The sequence below is a fragment of the Carassius auratus genome, chromosome 6 (genome assembly GCF_003368295.1).
Source record: "Carassius auratus strain Wakin chromosome 6, ASM336829v1, whole genome shotgun sequence".
In the NCBI taxonomy this organism is placed as follows: Eukaryota; Metazoa; Chordata; class Actinopteri; order Cypriniformes; family Cyprinidae; genus Carassius; species Carassius auratus.
The window spans coordinates 22,576,609-22,601,938 of NC_039248.1; the positions used below are offsets into that span (position 1 = coordinate 22,576,609).

Below are 25,330 nucleotides of genomic sequence, written 5' to 3' on the forward strand. Positions count from 1 at the left end.
GCGCTGTATTGCGGCGCTGGAGTTTCCTGTTGAATCTCCCTGTAGAGCGCAACAGGAACTTCCAGCCCGAGCTGCGCCAGCGACAAGCACTCACCGCGAGCAGGATTCCTCCGCAAGCTCCCTCAACTACTCCAAAACCGCCACATATTAACCACCGAAAACGGCCCAACGGGTTTCCTTCACCCTCTCAGCCACACCAGAACTGGAAACCACAACATAAAATGCATGAATGAATAGTTGAAGCGGATTGTTTTGTCCTGGAAAACTCTAGTAAGTTGTGCAGCGCTGACTAACTTTCATTCTGGGTGTTGTCTTTTTTTCAACCGCTGTATTTGTAGTTAGTCAGTCAAAGTTTGTCGCCGTTCGCGTAGTTTTGTTCTGAAATATGTTTGTTTTAGTATGTGACAGACCGAATGGAAAGGTATTTTAGGGTTGACTTTCTCTGAGCTCTTTGAACTTTTACGTTGTGGGTGATGTGGGCCCGCACGCGACTGCGCAAAAATTAGAACGCTCATATTAAAATAAACGAGGCTGTCTGAACTGCAGACGCGAGAGAACGCTTCGGAGCTTGTAATGTGTGACTTATGACGCGTAGCTGGGGTGAAATATGTGTATATGTCAACTGTTAGTTGTGTTTCTGTATGTTCTATTGTCGATCAGCAAGTAATGTAACGTTAGTTATTTGGAAATCTTTATGTAAATTATTTCTTGTGTCTTAACATTTTAGATATTATATATTTTGTCATGCTTGCCTTTTAAATACACTCACGCATAAGAGCATTTTTTCTGTATGTCTGTCTAATAAATCTGCACATCCTTTTGGGAAAAATGACCCAGATATGTAAAATATAGGTCTGAAAATATTGGTTTGACACTTCAATCTGTAGATCTATGTAGTTGTTGTGTTAACTGAGTGCTGAATGTGAAAATAATAAAAAGTATTGTTTGAGAAAAATGCCCCTGACAATGAGTTCAAGTATATGCAAATATTGCCCTTTAGTAATAATAATACAACAATCAATACATTACATATATAATATGTTCCTTACGTTTAAATGTTTTATTTGACATTACATTTTAAAATGAAGGTTTACAGAAATGGAAACCTTATAATCAGAGCAATCAACTTCAGTTAATCAGAGCACTGTAAACTTTCAGATTGTCTTTTAAATCCATGCAGGTTTGCTTCTTTGGTGCAGATTAAGACTAAACATGGATTAAACCTCTCTGTCAGGGGTGGTTGACATCGAAAATCCCTTTAGTCTAGAACTAGGCTTAGTCTAGTCTATGTCTGTAGTCGTACTTCTTTTTGGACTGAAAATGACTTAGAGACAGAAAAGAGGGGAATGTCTTCATTGGCTGGAGGTCAGTGGGATTATTGGAAGTTCAGGCGGGCCGGCCGTTCATCAGCCCACACCCTTATGAGTTTCTGATAATGATGCTTTAGGAAGTCATTTGTTCCTCTGTGGCAGTCTGAGTGGGTTTTATGATTCAGCAGATCATTTAGAACAAATGAAGCCACCAACAAACAAAGACCATAGGTCATTTATTTCTACTGGCGAAATTTGCAGGGTGTTCTTCCCACCATTTGTGTATGCAAAATGCTTTTCAAAATATATGGACCATTTTCACAGGCTGTGAATGTAATTAACATTGTTAATAAATCTTTTTTTTTTATTTATTTTGATTAGTTACCATTTTTTAAGTCTACAATTATATCCCTATACTTTGTGTTTTATTACCATTGCATTAAATAACAGAAAACTGGCTAACACTGCTGTCGCTGCATGAGGGATTGACAGTAATTGGGAAAAGGGTCCATTGGTGGTCATTTGATTTGTGTGTTCATTATTTATTATTTTCTAAGGTGAGTAAGTGGAGGGCCGCATCACGCCTGCCTCTAGGAGGTGAAATGCAACAGTCATACGCCAATGAAGCGCCAAAGGGTGTCTTTAGGCTTAATAGATTCAATCAAGTTGGTCACAAGTCTACTTTGATGTACTTGAAAAAATGTTTGTGTAATGCAGCAGAATATGCTGTTGTTCGTTCTCACATGCAAATTGAGTCTGTGCATTTTTTTAGTGTGCATACTGAGATGTGAAAGTGGCATTAATCAGAATAGTTTTTTTTCCAGTAAGATAGCACAACCAGGGTGTGCTTCAAGTTGTGAAGTTTTTGTAGATGTGCCACCACCTCTGCTGCTACAAGAGGCAAATGTGAGTGTGAAGATCTATGCAGGTGTTAAATCTGCAGAGAATGTGGTGCAGAAAAGGCCTTTTTCATTCTGTATGCAGCTGGAGTTGAGGTCATGTTTTGGCATGGCCAGATATTATGCATCAACACGCGTGGAAATCTTCTTCTTAGTGTGCTAGAGAGCCGCTGTTCTTTAATTCTGACTTTGTGGACGTCAGAGAATAAAATAGCTCAGGGCAGGCGGCCAGACCAGGGCATATGGGGTCAAACTGAACATGGCAGAATGAGTCTCAGGGAATGTTTAGCCTGGCTGGTTTTGAGATTTTGAGATTTTCAAAGGACTTTGTGACTTCAGAAGGGACAGTTCACCTGAAATTGAAAATTCTATGATTTACTCACTCTCTGGTTGTTCCAGATCTGTATGAGTTTTCGGTCACACTTTATTTTAAGGTCCAATTCTCACTAATAACTAACCATTAACTATGACTTTTGCCTCAATTAACTCCTGATTTGCTGCTTATTAATAGTTTATAAGGTAGTTGTTAAGTTTAGGGTATTGGGTAGGATTATGGATGTCATGCATTATATGTACTTTATAAGCACTAATAAATAGCCAATATGTTAATAATAGGCATGCTAATAAGTAACTAGTTATTAGTGAGAATTGGACCCTGTACTAAAGTGTTACCGAGTTTTCTTCTGCTGAAAACAAAAGATCATGTTTTAAATAATGTAGGTAACCAACACCTGGTCCCCATTGACCTCCATAGCATTTTCTTCATTACTGTGGAAATCAGTATGTTCAACAGAAGAAAGAAGGTTTGGAATAATTTGTTGCTGAGCAAAAGATAACAAAATTTCAATTTGTGGATGAACTGTACCTTTAATGTAGTGTATACTCTTTCTCTGCACCCAGATATCCAAGTTTATTTGTTCGCCAGGTGACTCAAAATGGGTAATATTTTGTCTTTTGACAACTCCAAGGCTTTTGCTAAAACTACAGATTGACCTGCTGCATTTTTGTACTTCCACCCTAAATCTGTTCGTCCAAAAGAACAGATTTTACAGAGCAAATGTTTTAGCAGGTTTTCAAATTTTCTCTAATACTTTGTCCCTATTTGTTTGACTGTGCTTGATCATTACCTGCCCCATAGAGAAATGTTCAGATGTGAAGAACTTCAGTGACATGATGAGGCTTGTAAAGCCTGTGGAATGATTGTGGCCTCTAAACATCATTGCATTGCTGTATCTGCAGTGGTCTGATGGAGCTAAACACATCATTATCAAGGACCGGACCTCTAGGCCTAATGATCTGCCATGATTACTGCCATTAAGTAATAACAAAAGACAAGATTTCTGATTGCATGTCAGCATCTTTTTCGAGGAATGAGTCAACTGAAAAATGCAATCAGGGAACTACTGCAGTGTTAAAGAGGAACGATGTTCAGCTTACTTAAGACAACTTCCTTTTTGCCTCACAGCGATTAGCATAGTCAGGGACTGTAATCCCAAACATTTATGGATTGTGATCATTTAGATCTGCATTATATTTGAACCTAGAGTGAAATGCCCTAGACTGTTTATTCAGCTACGACGTTTGTTCAATTTTCACAGATAAAACCACAATATTGTTCTGACATTTTCTTGTTGTCCACAACTTCTTACCCACTTCCTTTTTGATGAAAGAAACTGACCCTAACGGTTTCATGCTGTTAAGCTTACAAAAAAAAAAAAAAAAAAAAAAAAAAGCATTTTGACAATTTAAGGGACAGTAGTTTGCATCATGGCTGGATTAACTGCTCGTTTATGAATATTCATAATATGAGTTTAATAATAGAGCAGGCCAGAAGTGGGTGTAACATGCCTTAGGAAATAATACCAGCTGCTATTACAGCAACAGCTGTCACTGTACATTCCTACACACTAAGAGCAGAGTAATCATGTGATGTCAGTTCTGAGTTACATCACTTTATTTGTGTAGATCCCGGTTCACTGTGAAAGCTCAGATTGCTGTGATGCATTTCTGTTTGGGTTTGATAGGTTCTGTTAGTGCTGCATTATGACAAGTTATAATTATTGATTTAAAAAAGGACAAAAGCTGTCACTGGTGCCGTGAACTGGGGCATTATTTACCCCTAATGCATGTTAGTACCTTACCATAAATGTAATTACATACCAGATTCTAATCTGGACATTCTAATGTGTGCAGTTATGTATGCAAAAGTAGTTCCAGGCTGGTCTTGACCACACTACATGTCCATATCACTTTGCCAAATGATTTCAGTTATTTTACAGCAAAAGAACAAGCAAACACACACATGCAGTAGATGGACACACACGGAAACATACTTACACACACAACAGAAACGTGCTGTTAGCACTGCTCTCATGATTTTATCAGTAAAATAGTTTAGCTATTTAAAGCTACATGACATTTGTCACAAGCAAGGTAACAACTGCGCTGTTCTTGAAGAAGATGAACTTTTCACTATTTGACAGTTGCGCTATTAGTAGAGATGCTGCTACTGATCACTGCTCAGAGATGCACAGACTCAGGTAATTCTCTCTATTTATCTCTCTATCTATCTGTTGGTCTATCTCTATCTATATTTAACTTCATTAATGACTGCATACGTCTGCTATCAATGGCTCAATACTCTGTTTCTAGGTCTAAAATGACGTTTAGAGGTTGGATGAGCGTAAGAAACATATTCTGTGGGTCTTTAAAAGTTCTTAAAGAGTCTTATTTTACCTGTCCCCAAATGAAGGCTTCAAAGTGAAATTGGAGGAGAAAGTTAGGCTGATTAACTTTTTGTGTTCATCTAGATATTAACATTTAGAAAGAATATTTCACAAAACCTGCAGAAACCCTGTGTATGTGTGTGTGTATTTATTTTTTGTAATAGACATAAAAATTGAGTTTAATCTCAATAATCAAAAGTAGTGTTCTATCTCAAATTTCATCACCTTTGACTTAAACTCTGAATAGCAAAAGTAATATTATCCAAACAGGTTTCCAAAATGCTGTCCCTTCTGTCCATCCCCCATCTGCCAAAGGAATAGTCCGTCCCTGTTTACATTCTTCAGGAAGTCAGTCTACAGGTGGATCATACTTAGTTTTCTCTGCACATTGCACAGAGATGTTAACATTAAAACAAATGATGCTCTTCAGCTTCGATTGAGTGTGTACGATTTGCATTTAAAAGTACAGCTGCTCACTCAGTCAAAAGCAGCTGCCAGTGTCAACCGCAGCAGTGTATGTCTGATAACATCACTGTGTTTCTCTAGAGACTCGCTGTTCTTCATGATAGACTGCAGACCCTACTCTTTTCTATTCGCTTGCTTCCTGATAATGCCTCCTTCTGCTTTTTTTTTCTCTGTGAAGTTCTCTTTTAACTCTATAAAGTGCACCACCATGATCAGCTACACTTTTACTTTTTAAATATGTCTAAATGTGTGTCAGTAATAGCCACAGCTCACTATGGATATCTACAGTGTTTATCTGTAAGAATCTCTCCGAAACCACAGCAGCCCCTCTCCATTTCCTCTGGCTTTCATCGCGTTTCCTCTTTTGATGTCCTTTAATTGTCTGTCAGCCACTTCTGTGTGCTTGTGGCCAGTATTACTTTCAGCAACAAGCAAGCAATTCGTTTTCCTTCTAAATGTGAAACTGCTATATAACATGACACCCAATCACAGTTAAGCAGATGAGGTTTGTTCCATCTACAGGCTCTGGACCCGTGAGAAAAAAATCGAAATCATTGTATGTCAGTAATTTGTTTTCAATGTAATAATAGTTGGAATTTCTAGCAATTTAATTACTGTCAGCATGAAAGCCTCTAGTGTATACAGTGAAGTAGTATTATTATTTTTGTTGCATCGTGCCAGTTTAGCACACATATGAGGTTTTGCCCCACAAGGGGAAGAGAGGAAGTAGGAGCACTTTCATTCTGACAGTCGATGCTGTGAGGTGTGAAAAAGTTGCCCAGTTGCAACGATAAGGGAGAGTTTTTTTTGGTTGTTTTGAGGTTTTATATTTTTCCTGTCAGCTATAAACCTCTCGCTTGCCTTTGCGCTGTTGCTATAGTTTCCAAACATTGACTTTATTTGTTAATGTTTTCCATTTGTGATATCAAATATGAAACATCTTTGACAGTATGAAACAGTATTGCGCAAAGACAAACGTGTGAATGGAACTGTTCTGATGAATTCCTCACTTTTGGGTGAAATGGAAAGTATGTGTTTGGTTCCAGAGTGATGGCGTCCGCGGTGACTCTGGAAGATGCTCTGTCTAATGTGGACCTGCTGGAGGAGCTGCCACTTCCAGATCAGCAGCCCTGCATCGAGCCCCTGCCCTCCTCGCTCATTTACCAGGTGACAACCCACCTAGACCTTCAGTTTATTTATAGAAATAAACCCAAAATACCTGAAGACCGTGCATAACCAGGATTTTTCTTTTTACCACCCTTAGCCCAACTTCAACACCAACTTTGAGGACCGCAATGCTTTTGTGACAGGCATTGCACGTTACATCGAGCAGGCCACCGTCCACTCCAACATGGTAAGATCTTCTCAACATTTCCACACAATCAAGCAGCTGTTCAACTCCACCTTCTCTAGCTAACCTTCTTTAAATCACTAAACCTCGTCTCCATCACATGTCTGTTGAGCTGACCATGACTGTCCGAACCAGTCCACCGAGCCAGCCTTCTGGTAGCCCTTCTAAAGGAGTTTGTCAGGGGTTTGAATGGATTTAAGAGAGCCCATTAGAGTCTCTCATTGTCCGAGTTCACCGTGCCCATTTGAGGAGCCTGGCCAAGCGGACTGGGCTGCTCTGAATGGTTTTTGTATTGAATGTGAATTGCTGTGTGCTCTATTTTTGAGAGGTAATAGCTGTCAGGGACTGTTTTGCATCATTTGAGGAATTGAAGAGTGTGTGTGGAAGTAGTGTGGTGCCACACCCGCACCCACAGAGTTTCGGGGTGTCTATGAAAGAGCGTTTCGTTACCCTAGGGAAGATTTTCTTCAAAGTTTTTCTTTAGAGAGTTCTTAAGATTAAGTAGGTTAATCTGTTCTTTGGCATTACATTCATCATGAGATAAAGGTTTATTGTAGAAGCTGTATTTGATGTGTAAATTGGGCTTTAAAATTCTGAGATCACTAGTCCAGCAATCTGTTTATTTTGCATTGTTGTAAATATTATTATTTAGTTTTTTTATTATGTGCTTATTAATTAATAGAAAATGTTGAATTAAAAAATAAATGACTAGCATCACAATTTATGATACCTGAAAAAAATGACAGTATTAAAATGTTTTTATGAATTATTGGTTATTTATCATTTATTTAGTATAGTTTGACAAAGTTTTAACCTTGAAATATTGTAGATTAAATCCTAAATATTTCAGCATTTTACTTTCTTGTTCATTATTCTAAAACAAATTAGAAATAATAATTTTAATATAATCAATCAATTGATATAATCATTTACATAGAAAATTTACATTAAAGATATCATTCATATTCAGAACACAAATTATGATATTTTTGATGAAATACAAGAGCTTTCTGACCCTGCATAGACAGCAGTGTAACTAAAATGTTCCCAGGCTCAGAAAGTAAGGACACTGTTAAGATAGTCAGTGGTTCAGCCGTAATTTTATGAAGCAACGAGAATACGTTTTTGCTTGCAAAGGAAACAAAAATAACAACTTTATTCAACAATTCTTCAAAATATCATCAGAAATATCTTAATGTGTGGTCTGGAGGACAACGTGATGGTGAGTAATTAATGACAGAATTGTAATCTTTGAGTAAAATTCCCCTTTCATCTTTTGTCCCCACTGTGTGCAGAACAAGTCTGTGTGCTTATCATTTCACGGGGAACTTTTGCTGTGTTACAGAATGAGATGTTGGAGGAAGGACAGGAGTATGCCGTGATGCTGTATACCTGGAGGAGCTGTTCAAGAGCTATTCCTCAGGTAAATTAGTCACGCCTAAAGCCACTCAAAAAAACTCACACACCATCAACACGGATTGGAAGTATGTTGTTTTGCCCCTCTCTCAGGTGAAGTGTAATGAACAGCCTAACAGAGTGGAGATCTATGAGAAGACAGTGGAGGTGCTCGAGCCTGAAGTCACTAAACTGATGAACTTCATGTACTTTCAGGTAAAGATGAATGCTGTTTTCTAGATTTCAATATAAGATGTTGTAAGATACACTAATGCTTCATTTTACTTCATTCTCAGAGGACAGCAATAGATCGCTTCTGTGGGGAAGTGCGTCGACTATGTCACGCCGAGAGGAGGAAGGACTTTGTGTCTGAGGCCTATTTGCTCACGCTGGGGAAGTTCATCAACATGTTTGCAGTACTGGACGAACTTAAGAACATGAAGTGCAGCGTCAAAAATGATCACTCCGCCTACAAGAGGTAACTGGGAGCCTCGTCATTAATACTTTCATCCTCTAGATGGCAGTCATTCTACATCTCAATTCTTCTGGTCAGTGTTATCACTGTACCATACACACGTTTTTGGCATTTTACAGACATTTCAAACTAATAAAATATTTAAAGCATTGTATGTACCAGTATGATTTTTAAATATTTTTAAAATCAGCGAGGATGCATTCAGTTTGTCAAAACTTGACCGTAAATATATTTCAAATGTTACGAAATATATATTTTATTTTTTTATATTTATATTTCAATTTAATGATGTTTCAGTTCATGAAAAATCTTTTTTTTTTTTTATGATGGTTTCCAAAATAATTTCAGACATAATACTAACAAGAATAAATGTTTCTTAAGCACTAAATCAGCATATGATGAATGACTTCTGAAGGATCATTTGACAGTGGAGGCTGCTGAAAATAAATAATAAAACAGAAATTGTTTATTTGAAATAAATGCGGCCTTGGTGAACATACAAGACGCTTTCAAAAACATAAAAAAACTACTTTTTAATGTGTACGTACTTGTACATCATATACAAAGCATATTTTGTATGGACCTTTTCCAGGTTGAAGCAGTAAAATGGGATGTTGTAAGTGATATATTTTTGTTCATTAGCTGCATACTCATTATCTTATACAGTACTTGTTGAAATAGCTATACAAGATTCCACAGTGTCAAAATAAAGTTATGTTAAATGGAACAGAGTTGCTGCACATCTATGGCTACGTTCACACTATCAGTTTTTGGGATTGACAACCGCATTCAGTGACAGGTGTGAGTCTCAATGTCCCGTTCACACAGCAGCTTACAGTTGCGTCTGGAATACTGTATGAACGTGAAAAGGGAGTCAAGCCCGTATTCCTTACCAGTAACAATAGCGTCAGTGACCAAAGAAAAGCCAAAGATGGCAACGTCCATGAATGTCTCAATCGAGCTGCGAGTTCTTCCATCAGATCTTCCATCAACCGACCCACCTGCTTAACACTTTTTACGAAATGTCAGATTTGTCAACCACCCATCCAGTTTTCAGTTTTCACCCATCTCATGTCTTCAAATGCTTTTCTTTCATTCTCTTGCTGTCTTTCTCGATATCTCTTGTCTTTTTCTGATTGTGTTTTTCTTTCTAGTTTAGATTTCTTTTCCTGCTGGGCCATTAGATCAGATTTACTGCCAATATTTTCCCTGTTCCCTCCATAAAAAAACAACAACATATTTTTATATGTGTCAGACACTAATTGTATTTGTCTAATACAAGTATCTATTTATAGTTGTTTGTCATAGTGACACACAGTGTTTAATTTGGCCTGATTGTGATCTGTTCTGTTGGTCTTTTCTTTGCTGATGTTTTTCTCTCTCTTTCCATCAGAGCCGCCCAGTTCCTGAGGAAAATGTCTGAGCCATCCTCCATTCAGGAATCTCAGAACTTGTCCATGTTCCTGGCCAACCATAACAAGATCACTCAGGTAGCACACCGTCTTCTGTAAACTAACACCTAATACTAAGAAAGTGCATTGACTGTAACGTAGCTACATAAACAAGATGTGTTAATTTGTTTTGCAACTGTTGTGAAGACATATTTGTGTTTTATGTAGACCAGCTCATGAACTCTTGACATTCACTAAACTGGATATAACAGCATAATAAACACAAATACATGCAGCAGGGCTTTAGACACGTTCTGTGTATGAGTTGCTGATGTTGACGGGCGTCTCTGCTTCAGTCCCTACAGCAGCAGCTTGAAGTGATTCATGGATTTGATGAGCTGTTGGCAGACATCGTTAACCTGTGCGTGGACTACTACGAAAACAAGATGTACCTCACCCCCAGTGAGAAGCACATGCTACTCAAAGTAAGCATATATTTTGAATCTTTTTGAAAGGAATCTTTTTATGCTCACCAAGGCTGCATTTATTTGTTCGCGAACACAGTAAAAACGGCAATATTGATTAATATTATTACAGTTTAAAAAATATTTTCTATTTTAGTTTATTTTAAAATGGAATTTAGTCCTGTGAAGGCAAAGCTGAATTTTCAGCAGCCATTACTCCAGTCTTCAGATGATCCTTGAGAAAAATCAATCTAATATGATGAATTAATGCTCTTTTATATATATATATATATATATATATATGGAAAACAGTAGCACCACTTAATATTTTTGCTTGAACCTTGCTTGAACCATTTTGTTCAGGATTATTGGTGAATTGAAATTTTAAAAGAACAGAATTTATTTGATGCAGAGATATTTGATTAAATGATTAAATAAATTTGTCCTTGCTGAATAATAAAAAATACTTGTATAGTATAATATTTACAATTACAGAAAAATGGAAAAAATTGCCTCTGCATTTCTAGTTAAGGATAGTACTATGTTTTTTCTAGTATTTCTTAAACTTCTGACAGTATTAAATGTGGATCATAATCTTGACCAAGTAGTCACTGTTCCCAAGTAGTACACTGTTTAATGTAAAAATCAAGATATTAAGGATTTTAACGCCAGTTTTTCACATAAAAAGTCTGGTGTGATTATGTCTTGTAGGTGATGGGCTTTGGTCTCTATCTCATGGATGGAACCAACAGCAGCATCTACAAACTGGATGCCAAGAAGAGAATCAACCTCACAAAAATTGACAAATTTTTCAAGGTGTGTGTCTTTCTGTGTGCTTTTGGTAATAAAAACAGACGTCAGATTTCTAAGATTTACAGATGGAAATGCATTTAACATGCATGTTAATACCTGGTGTAAACCACTTTTATTGGAGGATTTTAAATTGATTTGACCTTCTGCCATGCCATTACAGCAATTGCAGGTAGTACCTCTGTTTGGGGACATGCAGATTGAGCTGGCCCGCTATATCAAAACCAGCGCTCACTACGAGGAAAACAAATCCAGGTGGGTGTCCTAGGATGCCATATTTAAATGTGAACACTGTCTATGTAGATTGGCATTGGCTTAATCCAACATGTAAATCTGCCTTTCCAAACTCATGTAACTTAAAGATATGTTTAATAATGTACCTTTTTTCCAAGACACCAATAAATGAAGAGTTAAGATTGCAAAACCATCATTAAAATTCTATATGTCCACATCCTTTTGGCATTGCGTAATTCCAAATTTTCTGAAAGTTCACCAGAAATGAAAATAGCCAAATGTTGTTCTGTTTACTGGACCCTTCCATGTTTTTTAATTGCCTGGCCTCCTCCATCCTCTAGGTGGTCGTGCACATCTGCAGGCAGTAGCCCGCAGTATAATATCTGCGAGCAGATGATTCAAATCCGTGAAGACCACATGCGCTTCATTTCTGAGCTGGCTCGCTACAGCAACAATGAGGTGAGAAGTTTTCCAAAAAGAAAACTGTCTTTTCATCACCGTCTTTATAAACAAATGAAGCGCAGGCTCCCCAGTTGCCATGCACTGACTCATGCTGCCAGTGACGTTAGGGGATGAAATGTCTATTACCTAATATGCCAAATGACTTGCTATTTCTAAACATAAGACCTCTGACGAAGTTTGTTTTCTGAGTAGCTCTTTGATTCAGAAACTGGCAAAAACAAACGTGTTGTTTAGCGTCACATTCAAGCAGTTGATGCTTATTAGGGTTGGATTTAAATCACAATGTTGGCTTCAGTAATGTTAATTATTTGCTCAAGAATACAGTAAACATTCAAGTTGCGAAAATAATATAACTGTTTTCTGTAAAATAACTTTTGACATTTTACGCAATGAAAGTCACATCAACCTTCAGAAATCATTCTAATATGCCGATTTTGTGCTCAAGCAACATATCTAACTTTTATAAAATGTTCATATTTTGTGAAAACCATGAAATACTTTTTAAAAAAAATATTTGCTAATTAAACTGAATAAGCCTCTCCCTAGCAGATGCTGAAAAATATACTTTAAAAGTGTGTTAATGGTGGGAATCATACATCTTAACAAGAATCAGAAGCTACAGTGGCTTACATTGCCCTTGTTGAGTAAGTTTTCTCATGTGAGTAGATTTAATAAATATTTATTAGCAATGGGAGGGCGAGCAGCTCTCGCTTCATACATGATTCCCTTTTCCTTGGCTGAATGGATTCAAGGCTCAATCTCTGCAACTCTGCAAGAGTTTGCATTCAGAAGCATGGGGGCTGTATTCTTACAGATAAATATGGAAATGTGACTGGAGGATGCCAGGCTGGGATTGAATTAAGACATGGCAGCAGCACTATAATGAAACCGTACTGGCAGCTAGAGGACAACTGGGGTTCGCTATCAGTGACAGCAGCCTGGTGACAAGGAGGAAACAGGGGAGGAATTTGTTTGTTCATCCACAGCCCTGGTTGTCAGATGTCAGGGGTTTCGACACACAGTGCTTGTGTCATGTGTTGTCTTGGATAGCTGAAACAAGGGCACAGAGACCGGGTTTTGCATTTCCTCCTGTGTTTGTTCATTTCGAATGCAGCCTTTGCTTCTGTAAATGCGGCAGGGATCCTGGAGTTTTGTGTGAAGAGATCTCAGTGGTTCATTAATTTTCTCTCTTATTATAGCAGTTGTGTTGGATGTTATATTACCCTGTTTGCTTGTTGTGTCATTACCTTCTTTTCTCGTTTTTGCAGGTAGTGACAGGCTCAGGGCGTCAGGAGGCCCAGAAGACAGACTCTGAATACAGGAAGCTGTTTGATCTGGCTCTGCAGGGTCTGCAGCTGCTCTCTCATTGGAGCGCTCAGGTCATGGAAGTGGTGAGTGGCATTGTTACACTCATATTTATGTATGTGACCACCAACCAGGAAAAGCTGAACTCCAAATGATGAGTAGTGGTGATTATGTGGGTGACACATGGCTAGATCCCTGGTTTCATACTGTTCTCTTAGAAATCTGCCTGATAAAAGACAAAGCCCCCAGAATCACTTAAAAACAGTCCAATAATCTCTTAAAAATTACCTAAAACTGTTTCGTGCTAAATAAATGTAATTGTTTTCAGTTTTGAAATTTTGGAACAAGTGGATACTTTTGCTTGCAGTGGACATTTAAAATCTGGGATTCAAGATTAAGAATAAGATTTTATGCTCATATATGGTATGGTGTGCAATAAAATATAAATCTTTATTATATCAAAGTATTTCAAATATCCTTTATCAAATATGATTTGTGCATCAGCAATGAGTAATTTTTTTTTTCAGTTATGTCCTGGTTTCTTTCCCCTCTCTCTGACTAGTTTCCAGTGACTCTCAACTGTTGTTTAATGACAAAATTACAATAATAAAAAAAAAAAACAGAAGCACACACATCACTGGTAAAATTCTCAAACAAAAAATATTGATAATGAAATAGAAAAATATTGGCACACCTAGGCTCCAAAAAATACGTAAAAAGTGACATAATATCACCAGTCTTCAGACTTACCGTGTTCCTCCCTTTCAGGCATTTAAGAGTAAGGAAGAAAAAGAAGCCATATTAAACTTGAGATGCTTAAGTTGTCGGTCAACTCTAAAATGTTTTTGTGTTGGGCATACAGTATACAGTCTTCCATAAACAACATGCCAAGTTCTTTGAAACCGTCTATCATCAGTAACAAACACCAGCCTGTCACAAACTCTTTTAACGAGTGCTCTCTGATAGAAGTCTCTGAGAGCTGCTTAACTGAGTTGCTCAAAACGGAAAAATGTATTTTCTCAGAAATGAATTTGCTCAGGTCCTGCTTCGTGTATGTGGAAAGACATCTTGAAAGACATCTTGTCGCACATGCTAAAGACTACCTAATCTCTTTTTTTCTCCAGTGTCGGCGACCCACCCATTCAAGACAGCTCTTGAACTCATTCATTGAATAGACAGGGCCTGTCAGTCCCCTGGTGTGCACTGCTTTTTGTTTCCACAAGGCCAGCAATGTTTTCACCTTTCATTTGAATCACTTTAATAGTCAATTCCAGCTCTACTTTTTTTCCCTACTCTGAACAAAACATTTTATGCTGTCGATCTCGTGAAATATTGTTGCCATGGAAACGGGTCCATTCTTGGCCATTAGTGAAATGGATTTTGATATTTGTAGCAAATTAGGCTGGGGGTTTCTGAAATTTGTGAAGTAGCTTTGAAGTTGTTCTTACATCTCTTGCAGAATAATCATCACAAGCAGTTATACATGAAAGATTGTCAAATGTTTTCCTTTCTGCAGTATTCCTGGAAGTTGGTGCACCCCACAGATAAATACTCCAACAAAGAATGCCCAGACAACGCTGAGGAGTACGAACGCGCCACCAGATACAACTACACCTGCGAGGAGAAATTTGCTCTGGTGGAGGTCAGTACAGCTCAGCTTTGATTTACAAGCTCAAATAAATGAACAAACATTTTAGAAGTCATTGCACCTCATGACCTCCACTGAAAATACATTTTTTGGATGATGAACAACAATTAAATCGGTCATTTCTTGAATAGATTCATTAACTATATAATTAAATTTTTATGTAATGTAATTGATTTAATTTGTAGAATTATTTATTATTTAATTTTACTTTGTTTTACAAATTTTATTTAATTTTATTATTTAGAATGACTACAATTTTATTATTTAACTCTGTGTAGGCCTGTGTTTTGATTCAGTCCTTCTCTGAATGAGCTCACTGAATCTTATCAGTGACTGAATTGATTTTTGATTCTAAATCAATAACTTTTCTCATCTTAATGTTCATAAAATTCAGTGTCATTGACTGATTGTTTAATGTGTCTGAAGTAAACTCAGAAGAGTGCGTGTCTTCTGTCTACATGTGTTTAGGTCATTGCCATGATAAAGGGCCTGCAGGTTCTGATGGGTCGTATGGAGAGTGTGTTCAACCACGCAATCCGTCACACCATCTATGCAGCTCTGCAAGACTTTGCCCAGGTCACGCTCCGAGAACCGCTGCGTCAGGCCATCAAGAAAAAGAAGAATGTCATCCAGAGGTACAACAGAGCACCAAACTGAGTGATCTTTTTGTCTTATAGCTCTAGTTGTTTAAGTCTGTTTTGGCTGACCGTGACATTGTTGCAGCATCCTCCAGGCCATCCGTAAGACCATCTGTGATTGGGAGACTGGCAGAGAGCCACATAATGACCCAGCCTTGCGGGGTGAGAAGGATCCTAAAGGGGGATTTGATATCAAAGTTCCTCGTCGTGCCGTAGGACCCTCCAGCACTCAGGTGTGCAACTCTGTAATACCCAATACATAGGCAATTTGTACATACAGAAAATGTTTGACGGTAAAAAAAACTCCTTCAGATGTCTGAAGTTATGATTTGCATTCTGAATCCAGCAGCATGTAATACAACTCTTTACCTGAAACAACCTAACCAGCCATACAAGCAGAGGCAGTGCAGAAGCTGTGCGCTAAATGTGCTGTTGTGGTGTTCATTCACATTGTTTCTACAAGTATTGACAGTGACATAATCTAGAAACAATGTGAATGAACACCACAAAAGCTAAAGTAGCAAATTTAGCAAAACACAAAATTTGTGTCACTGCCAATACTTTTGGCCACGACTGTAATCTGTTAACATGGGTGCCTAAAAAAAAAATACATTGTGCTTAGACGTGTAGTGTGAAACCGGGGTTGCACACACACACGCACATACATACACACACAGCTCCCCCGGTGTCATTCAGAAGAGCTTGTAATCTTCCACTCGCTTCTGCCACAGATGTTGTATGAAGCACGTTTGATCCGGTGTGCCGGTGAATGGTGTCGTATTGAATGTCAATAGCGCCTCGGGGATTTGAGCTGTAATTGGTGCTGCCACTCAACGTGATCTCAGTGCTCTGCTGCTTGAATCATAGATGTTACAGTTTAATTTGATAAAGTATGTGTTGAGGATTGTTCCCATGCTTTGTTTTTAATTTAAATTCTTGACTCAATGTTTTTGTTTTAGTGTGGATTGATTTCAAGCTTTTCTGCCATTGCCTTGAGCTCTGTAATGATTATGGTTGAATTTCACCACAAGAGGTTTCTGTCGAGACACGGTTCTGAACTAGGGTTGCAAAGATGCCTAAAATTGTGGCTTTAAGTATGATACCTCAGTGAGTAGTTTACTATTATATACCTGCTTGTTAATACAGACAGAATCTGATCCATTCATGTCTCCATGTTTTTCAAACGGGGACAAAAGGGAGATAAGTTTGTTTTCTTTTGTATAATCCACATTTCATTAATGAAATAAAGATAAAAGTAAATACTTTGTTCAAGACAATTTGACCTAAACAATGACTGAGCATTTGAATCGAGTGCCAGACGGACACACACACACACACACACACACACAGATGGAATCCAAGGGGAGAGATACAGACGAGCACTTGACATCTCCAGGGAAGATTTGACACCTCTGTGCCCTCCATCAGCACATTAATGCACACGGACCAGAATGCAAAAGAGATCCTTCCATCTGTGGAAAGATGACCAGAGCAGAATCTGTTTATGGAGCGGTGGATGAATGTGCATGTGCAAAAAAGACTTTTTAAGGAGTAAAGATCCAACTTTGCACAGTCTTTCATCTGCTTCCTCTTTCTGTGTCTCTGTGTAGCTGTATATGGTCAGGACGATGCTGGAGTCTCTGGTCGCTGATAAGAGCGGTTCAAAGAAGACTCTGCGCAGTAGTTTGGAGGGTCCGACCATCCTAGACATTGAGAAGTTCCATCGCGAATCATTCTTCTTCACTCACCTGCTCAACTTCAGTGGTAAAGAACAGTTCACACCAATCTAGCCATTTGTTACAGCATTCACCATTTTAACAACAGTAAAATGATTACAAACTATACAGCTATACTTTTGTTATTTAACCAACCATTCTGCATCAATACCCATTCCTGAGCTCTTCTGTGTCCACAGAGGCCTAAAGAAATGTGTGTAGACACTTAAAAAATGTCATTCATTTATTAAAGGCTTTTATTTGAAAGAAAAATATCACAAATACACATTCCTATTGGACATCAAATTAACGTTGACATTAGATGTTGAATTGACATTGTAATTTAGTCATCTGACGTCACAATCGAAATTGAATCAAATATCAACATCTTGTGACATCGTTGTTGTGCCTGCTGGGATGTTTGGTCTCTTACACACTCGTGATGTGTTGCAGAGACGCTGCAGCAGTGCTGTGATTTGTCCCAGCTCTGGTTCCGGGAGTTCTTTTTGGAGCTTACAATGGGTCGCCGCATCCAGTTCCCAATTGAGATGTCCATGCCCTGGATCCTCACCGACCACATCCTGGAGACTAAAGAGGCCTCTATGATGGAGTGAGAACCACAAATACAATTAACACATGAATTGCCATAGTGCATGTGCATAAAAGAAGGCTTTTATGAAATGTGCTTCTGAGTATGTCTGATCTCTTCAGGTATGTGTTGTATTCATTGGATCTGTACAACGACAGCGCACACTATGCTCTCACAAAGTTTAAAAAGCAGTTTCTTTATGATGAGATTGAAGCTGAGGTAAAAACCCTCTTGACCTTCTACATTAGCGCTAAATAAAATCCTTTGAGGTAGTTATTGCATTGCTAATTTCATTTGATTTACTCAAGTTTGAGTGTTCTTTTAAGTGATTTTTCTTCTCTTTCCCCCAGGTGAACCTCTGCTTTGACCAGTTTGTCTACAAACTTGCTGATCAAATTTTTGCCTACTACAAGATTCTTGCCGGAAGGTTTGTTAACTCCGAATCTGTTTTCAGAATAAACATGTAAAAAAAATTCAATTGTACTGCAAGTTACTTTGAGGACTTAAAAATGTGCTTTATTTTCAGTCTCCTCCTTGATAAGAGACTAAGAGCCGAATGTAAGAATCAGGGTGCCAATATCCCGTGGCCTTCCTCCAATCGTTACGAGACGCTTCTCAAACAGAGACATGTTCAGGTAAGGACACCTGCTCTTCTGTTTTCATTTTCATTACTGTTTGTTAATGCTGTCTTCAAGTCCACACATCCTGTTTTGTCCTTTTCTCTTGCAGCTCCTTGGACGATCGATTGATTTGAACCGTCTGATCACCCAGCGAGTGTCCTCGGCACTGTACAAATCCCTAGAGCTTGCCATCAACCGCTTTGAGAGCGAGGACCTCACTTCCATCATGGTGCCTTATCCTTTAAAATCTGTTTTCATGGAAACCCTGGATTTTCTCAGCTTGTTTTATCTCTGTATTTATGTTCTGTATATTTGCTGTTTCAGGACCCATCTCTCACAGCTAAATTTTAATTCAGTGCAGCAGAAATAATTTAGCCTAGTGTATAATTTTATTCACGTTTGTTTCCTGTTTGTGTGTGCACGTTAATGTGTATATATCTGAATAGACACGTGCATTCCAAAAAGCCATGAAATTGTTCCAAAGCTCATTTACACAACTTGTTGTTGGAGGTCTGTGTGTGCATCTGAATAGAAATGCATTGTTAAATGTCATTGTTGTGTCAGAAAGTGAGAGGGTGTTTTGTTTTGTTCCAATTGCTCTTCTTTTCTGTCATTGATCAGGAGTTGGAGGGGTTGTTGGACATAAACCGGATGACCCATAAGCTCCTCAGTAAGTTTTTGACACTGGACAGTATCGACGCCATGTTCCGTGAGGCAAACCACAATGTATCTGCGCCCTATGGCAGAATCACACTCCATGTCTTCTGGGAACTCAACTATGACTTCTTGCCCAACTACTGTTACAATGGCTCCACGAACAGGTGTGTCCGAGGTTTATTTAAAAGTTGCTTACTTATTTCTTTTAAGCATAGGTAACAATAATGGTTATTTTTAAAGCTCAGTTTGGACATGATGGATTTTAAGACATCTGGATTTTTTTTTCTGTAACAAATTGGCACATCTGTAAGTGACTAAAATCACAGAGAATTAATTATGGTAATTACTAGCTTTTAATATAAAATATCAAATATAAATATGAAAAAAAATGTGCAGGCTCTACTAATCTACTAATGACAGGTTTTTGCAATAATATAATTTCTAATGTCATAAATAGGCAGAATTTTAACAGCTATATTAGTGTAGGCAGGAATTTCAGGCTTCAACTGATGGAATATGTATTCATTCATCCATATTTCAGTTTAACAGACGTGATTGAGATTAAAAGTCAAATGGAGAATTGCTTTTGTCTTTAATTTTTTTGAAAATGGTTAATAAATAAGTTAACTCATTATATATTTATATTAAGTCTATGCTTAAAGTCTATGCTTATTCCAACCAGGAAAAGACTGCTATTTTTCAGATACATTTGATACATTCTAGTTCATAGATTCTTGTTTGCAGCTTTTAAGAAGTATGTAATCTGCAGCAAGTCGAGGCAAATCAGTTATCTTTTTATCCGTTTGTTTTCTTCCTTTGTCAACTTTTTGTCTTTTTTACTGTCAAATAGCACAGTACGATCTTTTTTTCTGAGCATAAGGTACAATCTGACCCATATATCAAATATGACGACAAGTGAGAAAAAAGAAAGAGAGCTTTGTAAGGAATCCTAATGAGGTGAGAAATATAAGACTGAATTTCAAGATGGGCTGTATAGGATAGACGTGAAGGTAGGCCATGAAATAGTCTGAATGTGGGATGAAAAGAAGACTAAAGTTCTCTTTACACTGTCAGGTTAAGATGGATTCAACATTTCATGACCTTCATGAGGAAGATAGACATGTTGATGACAAATTTTATGATAAAAGGTACCCATTTAGTATAAAAGTGAACTAAGTGAACTCAACTGTGGCCTCAATACAGCTCTTAAATGCTAGAAGGATGTCATGAGTGTTTCAGGTTTGAGAGACTGAGATGCATTATTGGCTTCAGTCCAGCTTTTTTTGGATAAAGGGTGAATAACTCATTTCAGTCATTGTGTCTGCTTGATTCTCTGTAGACTCTCAGAGTGATGGATTGGGTACACACCTGCTCCTGCTGTATTACACTCACACCCACAAGTCACAAGTGACTTTAACCAGAATACTGAGAACAGCACCTAAAAGTTGGTCATGTCACAGCAGATATTTGTATTTATTTGTCATTTTCCCTTCGAAACATGTTCATTTGAAAGCTGTGGTTTGACTTGTGTGATGAGTTGTTTTTTCACTGTATTGTTACCTGTGAATAGGTCCAGAGTGGACATGCTGAGGACAGCCTTATTAAACAGAATTTTCCCCTTCCTTTAGGTTTGTTCGCACTGTGCTGCCATTTTCACAAGAGTTTCAGAGAGACAAGCCTCCCAATGCCCAGCCACAGTACCTGTATGGCTCAAAGGTGGGTTTGCATGAGTTTAAATGACACACTGCCATCTTTTACGTCTCCAGTGCCTCTCACAATCCATAACATACGGGGAAATGTTTTTTTATTAAGCAAGATGGATAGATAGGTAGGCAAAGTACATTTCAAACATAGCAGGATTTCAATGCAACTAACACAACACAGATTGGCTATCAACTCACAAAGACATCAAAATCAGCACTTTTACAGCCTACACTTTTGTTGGCTCTTTTTTTTGCCTTGCAAAACCAGTAGGGCAGTGGTGTTTAACTTTAAACTGAAACTACAGACACGATTCCAACATTGTAGGTTGACAGGTGATCTAAAATAAATTATGCTTCTGATGTGAATCTTGTGTGTATTGGACAATTTTGTACTATTTCTTACTATTTCAGTACTGTAAAAATTATCATTTTCAAATAATGATTATTATTATTATTTATAAATTATAAAAAGAAGTGTGTGTGTGTGTGTGTGGATGAATAAAAATACTTATAAATAAGATAAACCTAGATTCATTCTAAAACCAATTGAATTAACTCATGTTAACAAATGGAACCAATGTAAAGGCATACCAAAAAATAACTGCAGTTTGTAGATTTGTATGGAAGCCAAGCAGCCTCAGGTTCCTTGTTTAATATGTTGGTGATATTTTCATCTTACATTTAAATGTTAATTTAACCCCGTCTGTCTCCTTTCCTCAAAATGGATTCAACCCCGGAGATTGTCCTCATTGTGTAAGTTCTAATAGTTAAAATTTTTGGGGTCAGTGCATCAAAGTAACAATTTGGTGCCCTAGTTATTCTGACACAGGGCCAAATTATTACTTGGTGATAGAAGTTCACAACCCAGCCCGTTCGCCTTTTCTCTGCCATGCTCGACTCGGAAAGGATTCTCAATCACCGTTGCGTTCTGAGAGCCTTCTCCGCCACAACCTGGCGTGTACAGACTTTTTCTTCCATTACTTCCCATGTTCCCGCCCATGGGAGTCAGAGCCAGGTGTGGAGGGTTTGGACCTGACTGACTGCCTCTTTCTGGGTCCCTCTTGGCTGGACACATGGTGTGCAGACATCCCCAAAGCAGAGCCACAGCTATGATCAGCAACAGGATGCTGCTGGCCAGCCAGACGCCCATTGCCAGCTCCCTGCCGCTCTCTCCGAGCTCCGTGCCCTCATCTAGGGTACTGAAGACCTGGCACTGCTCTCTGGTGGGGTTGGCGGACTGGCAGGTGACGCAGAGGATGTAAGTGGTCTGTGGACTGAGGTTGCCCAGACTGGTGGACGTCTGGCTCACAGGAACCCTGTCCTCCCGCAGGAAGCTCTTGCGTGTGTAACCCATTAGCAGGCTGTTCCAGTTAGGGTGATACATGACACTGTAGAACGTGTCCACGCAGCCTGGAGACAACGGCCAGCTCACGATGGCAGAGGTGGATGTGATGTTCTGAATGGTGATAGTCATGTTGAGTTTGTTTTTTAGGTTGAAACTCAGGTCCTTACGCACACAGAATTGGATGATGTAAGCTGGTTTGAGATGACATGCAATGATTTTTGAAGAATCTGGAAGAATAGAGGGGGGGGAAGCTTTCATTTAGAATTTAAGGTCAATTCTGGATACAGAACAAGGATATAATAGATTAGTAATGGGCTTGCATCTGGCATAAAAGCACGTTTTATTTATTTATTTTTTCTTTTTTAAGAAATGTCAAACTTGAGTTGTTAGTTCCAGTATTGAAATTGATTTAGAATTGAAGTGCTTTGTCAAAAGGATTTAAATAAAAAACACTGGCTGAGGACAAGTGTGTGTGTATATATATATATATATATATATATATATATATATAGAATGCAGCTTTGCTATAAACTGCAGATGTTTTGTGTTCTGAGCTGTTTTTTCTGTCTAATTTGTCTTTCATATTGTAGTAATGAACACTGAGAATGGTTGTGTAGGTAACACACAAGGTGGCTTTTTTCAGGGTTATATCCTCTTTTGTAATTTCAATTTTCTTTTGTATTCAAGTACAATTGCCCTGCTCTATCACGGTGTTAGGAAAAGCAGATTTATCTAGAGGGGAAAAGCACCAGGTTATTGAATACAAGAACAGATTTTTATTTATCCGCCTTGATTGCTTTGTATGTTTTTTTTCTCTTCAGAACTAGGTATCTAAAGCAGGATTATGTGAATGAATTGAAGAGAAATTTCCAATTGACATTACATCCATATATATGCTTGCCAAGAAAAAAGTTCTTAAGAGATTCTCTCAAATCATTATAAACCGATAACATTACAGTCCAATAAATTATAATAAACAATTATTTATTTATTCAGTCATCTGCCATGCATTATGCATAATCTACAGCTACCCCCCCAACCCACCCCAACAGAGAGACAGCTGTCACTGGGACAGCTGACATTGAGATGTAAAGGAGCAAAAATCTTACCGTAAAAGATGAGAAGAGTCACTTCATACAGAGATTGTCTCTCTGTTGCAGACAGAATCCCCCTGAAGCGTTCCGAGAGTGTGACCTGTAGCTGTCTCTGTTTGGCATGGCTCAGGTCTCCTGCAGAAAGAGCTGCACTTCCACACTGCTGCACAGAAAAGCTCTTCTATCTGATTAGAACAGCAGACAGCAAATAAAGCAGAGTGAGAGAGAGAGAGTGCAGTGGGGAGGTGGGGACGATTCGTCAGTGTTTTGCATAGAATGCAACTCTCTCGTTTATCCTCGATCTCTTACACATCCTTGCTCTCTAAGTCATTGGAAAAACACATGGATCTTTTCCCTCCCCACTCTGCTCTCAATTACTCCGTCAGACTGGTGACCCGTCTCCCCTGACTCACTGCCACAACACCTACAGACATGTATACTCATGAATTTATGATTACTCCTTTATCGGTCAACTTGCAATTCTTGCTTCTTATTAAGAGAACCGAAGGAAGCTTATTTCTTTCATGTTTTGTTACCAAAATATTTAAGACTGTTGGTCATTGTTTACATTTTATTTATTTATTTTAAATTAATAAGAAAAGGCATATATTTTGATTGAATTTTGTTTTTTATTTTGTTTTTATTTTGAATTTTGTCCTTTTATTTTTTATTTTATCAAAGAATCCTGAAAGAAAAGTATCATGGTTTCCAACATTGATAGCAAATCAGCATATTGATAATTAATAAATCAGAATATTTTCTGAAGGATCATGTGACACTGGAGTGATGGCTGATGAAAATTCAGCTCTGCATTACAGAAATAAATTGTTTTAAAGTACATTAAATACTGCTGTTGGCTTACAGCAAGATAGGTTTAACATGAAATCTTGAGTTTTGTTCCAAGCACTAACTTGCTCTCTTGTCTTTTTAATGATGGTTTAGGCTTTGAATTTGGCGTACAGTAGCATATACAGCCTCTACCGGAACTTCCTGGGACCTCCACATATTAAGGCTATTTGCAGACTTCTAGGATACCAGGGCATCGCTGTGGTGATGGAAGAGCTGTTAAAGGTCGTTAAAAGCCTGGTATGTACATAAGCATGCAAACAAAAGTTTATTAATTGAGATCTGGGGCATTTTGCAATACCTTTGACATGATCTTTTCTCTAATCAGTGGCTCTCAAACATGAGAAGAAATGCATGGTGTACTATTCCTACTAAACCTTCTCAAATGATGACTTAATTGTAGTGGTTTCAACACCAAAGTCATGGGTTTGTTTCCAGGAATGCATGTACTGATATGGTCAGTACCAAATTTCAGTTTAGATAATGCGATAATGAGATAATTTTTAAGGATCTTAACTAAAACAGATCATTGTTGGAGCAAATTTTTTATACTGCTTAATCTAACTTTAAAGGATAACGAATAAAAGATAAAGTTCAGGATGTGTGGGCATTAGCAACATTTCTGCTGAAATCACCTTGTCATCTTGTTTTTTTTTTTTTTCTGGTGCAGCTTCAGGGCACCATTCTGCAGTATGTAAAGACCCTGATGGAAGTCATGCCCAAGATATGCCGTCTGCCTCGCCACGAGTATGGCTCTCCAGGTGAAAATTGCACTTTTTTGGACGCTCCTCAGCAAGCCTTTTATTTTCTGACCCAGGGGAGCCCTTTTGACCCTGTCTAAATATGAGCTCCCACTATCACCAATAGAAGATAAGCACTGAATTATTAAGCTTTCATAAACCCAACTCTGCAGTGTGTACACTGGTGCTTTTAGCAGAGCTTACGCAGCAGACGCTGTGTGTTTTGTAAGACTTAAAGAGACCCCCCTTGACTTGAGAAGGTTTAGTAATTGCTTCTTGCTCTCTTTTTCCCTTTATGTGTTTGTTATTTCGTTCTGGGTGACCATACTGAGAGGGTGTGCTCCACACTGAAACCATGGCTGTCTGATTATGTGGGCTTCAGTCAGCCTGGACAAAAATAAATGAAATGAAGTGGATGGAGGAGAGAGAGGAAGGCAAAGGGTAGAAA

The 25,330-nt window shown here is 38.2% G+C and overlaps 2 protein-coding genes across 3 annotated transcripts in view; one reads left to right on the top strand and one right to left on the bottom strand.

Annotated features, from left to right (window-relative positions):
- Window positions 1-34: 34 nt before the first annotated feature.
- The window catches only part of LOC113101627 (cytoplasmic FMR1-interacting protein 1 homolog), a 37,739-nt gene continuing 12,443 nt past the window's right edge, over window positions 35-25,330 (top strand). The window contains exons 1-25 of one of the 2 annotated variants that reach the window (XM_026265666.1): window positions 35-270; window positions 6,447-6,567; window positions 6,665-6,754; window positions 8,097-8,174; window positions 8,261-8,362; window positions 8,443-8,624; window positions 10,015-10,111; window positions 10,369-10,497; window positions 11,188-11,292; window positions 11,450-11,541; window positions 11,862-11,979; window positions 13,251-13,373; window positions 14,804-14,929; window positions 15,404-15,570; window positions 15,659-15,806; window positions 17,184-17,337; window positions 17,742-17,898; window positions 18,000-18,096; window positions 18,228-18,304; window positions 18,404-18,512; window positions 18,607-18,726; window positions 19,119-19,318; window positions 20,783-20,870; window positions 24,239-24,382; window positions 24,813-24,903. In XM_026265666.1, the coding sequence (XP_026121451.1) occupies window positions 6,451-6,567; window positions 6,665-6,754; window positions 8,097-8,174; window positions 8,261-8,362; window positions 8,443-8,624; window positions 10,015-10,111; window positions 10,369-10,497; window positions 11,188-11,292; window positions 11,450-11,541; window positions 11,862-11,979; window positions 13,251-13,373; window positions 14,804-14,929; window positions 15,404-15,570; window positions 15,659-15,806; window positions 17,184-17,337; window positions 17,742-17,898; window positions 18,000-18,096; window positions 18,228-18,304; window positions 18,404-18,512; window positions 18,607-18,726; window positions 19,119-19,318; window positions 20,783-20,870; window positions 24,239-24,382; window positions 24,813-24,903 (2,911 nt within the window). In that variant the 5' untranslated portion in view covers window positions 35-270; window positions 6,447-6,450. Of the gene's footprint in view, window positions 271-4,658; window positions 4,750-6,446; window positions 6,568-6,664; window positions 6,755-8,096; window positions 8,175-8,260; window positions 8,363-8,442; window positions 8,625-10,014; window positions 10,112-10,368; window positions 10,498-11,187; window positions 11,293-11,449; window positions 11,542-11,861; window positions 11,980-13,250; window positions 13,374-14,803; window positions 14,930-15,403; window positions 15,571-15,658; window positions 15,807-17,183; window positions 17,338-17,741; window positions 17,899-17,999; window positions 18,097-18,227; window positions 18,305-18,403; window positions 18,513-18,606; window positions 18,727-19,118; window positions 19,319-20,782; window positions 20,871-24,238; window positions 24,383-24,812; window positions 24,904-25,330 lie in introns of those variants that run through there. The other variant, XM_026265665.1, reaches the window with a different exon arrangement.
- Window positions 20,877-23,905, bottom strand: LOC113101679 (fibronectin type III domain-containing protein 9-like). Its single transcript, XM_026265670.1, has 2 exons — window positions 23,312-23,905; window positions 20,877-22,429 (listed from the first exon to the last, which is right to left on the bottom strand). Exon 2 carries the CDS (start codon window positions 22,329-22,331, stop codon window positions 21,669-21,671), a length of 663 nt encoding a protein of 220 aa, XP_026121455.1. The 5' UTR covers window positions 22,332-22,429; window positions 23,312-23,905; the 3' UTR covers window positions 20,877-21,668.

What these genes read in the sequence shown, in the direction of transcription:
- LOC113101679 (XM_026265670.1), bottom strand. Translation starts at nt 22,331, where the DNA reads ATGACTATCACCATTCAGAACATCACATCCACCTCTGCCATCGTGAGC.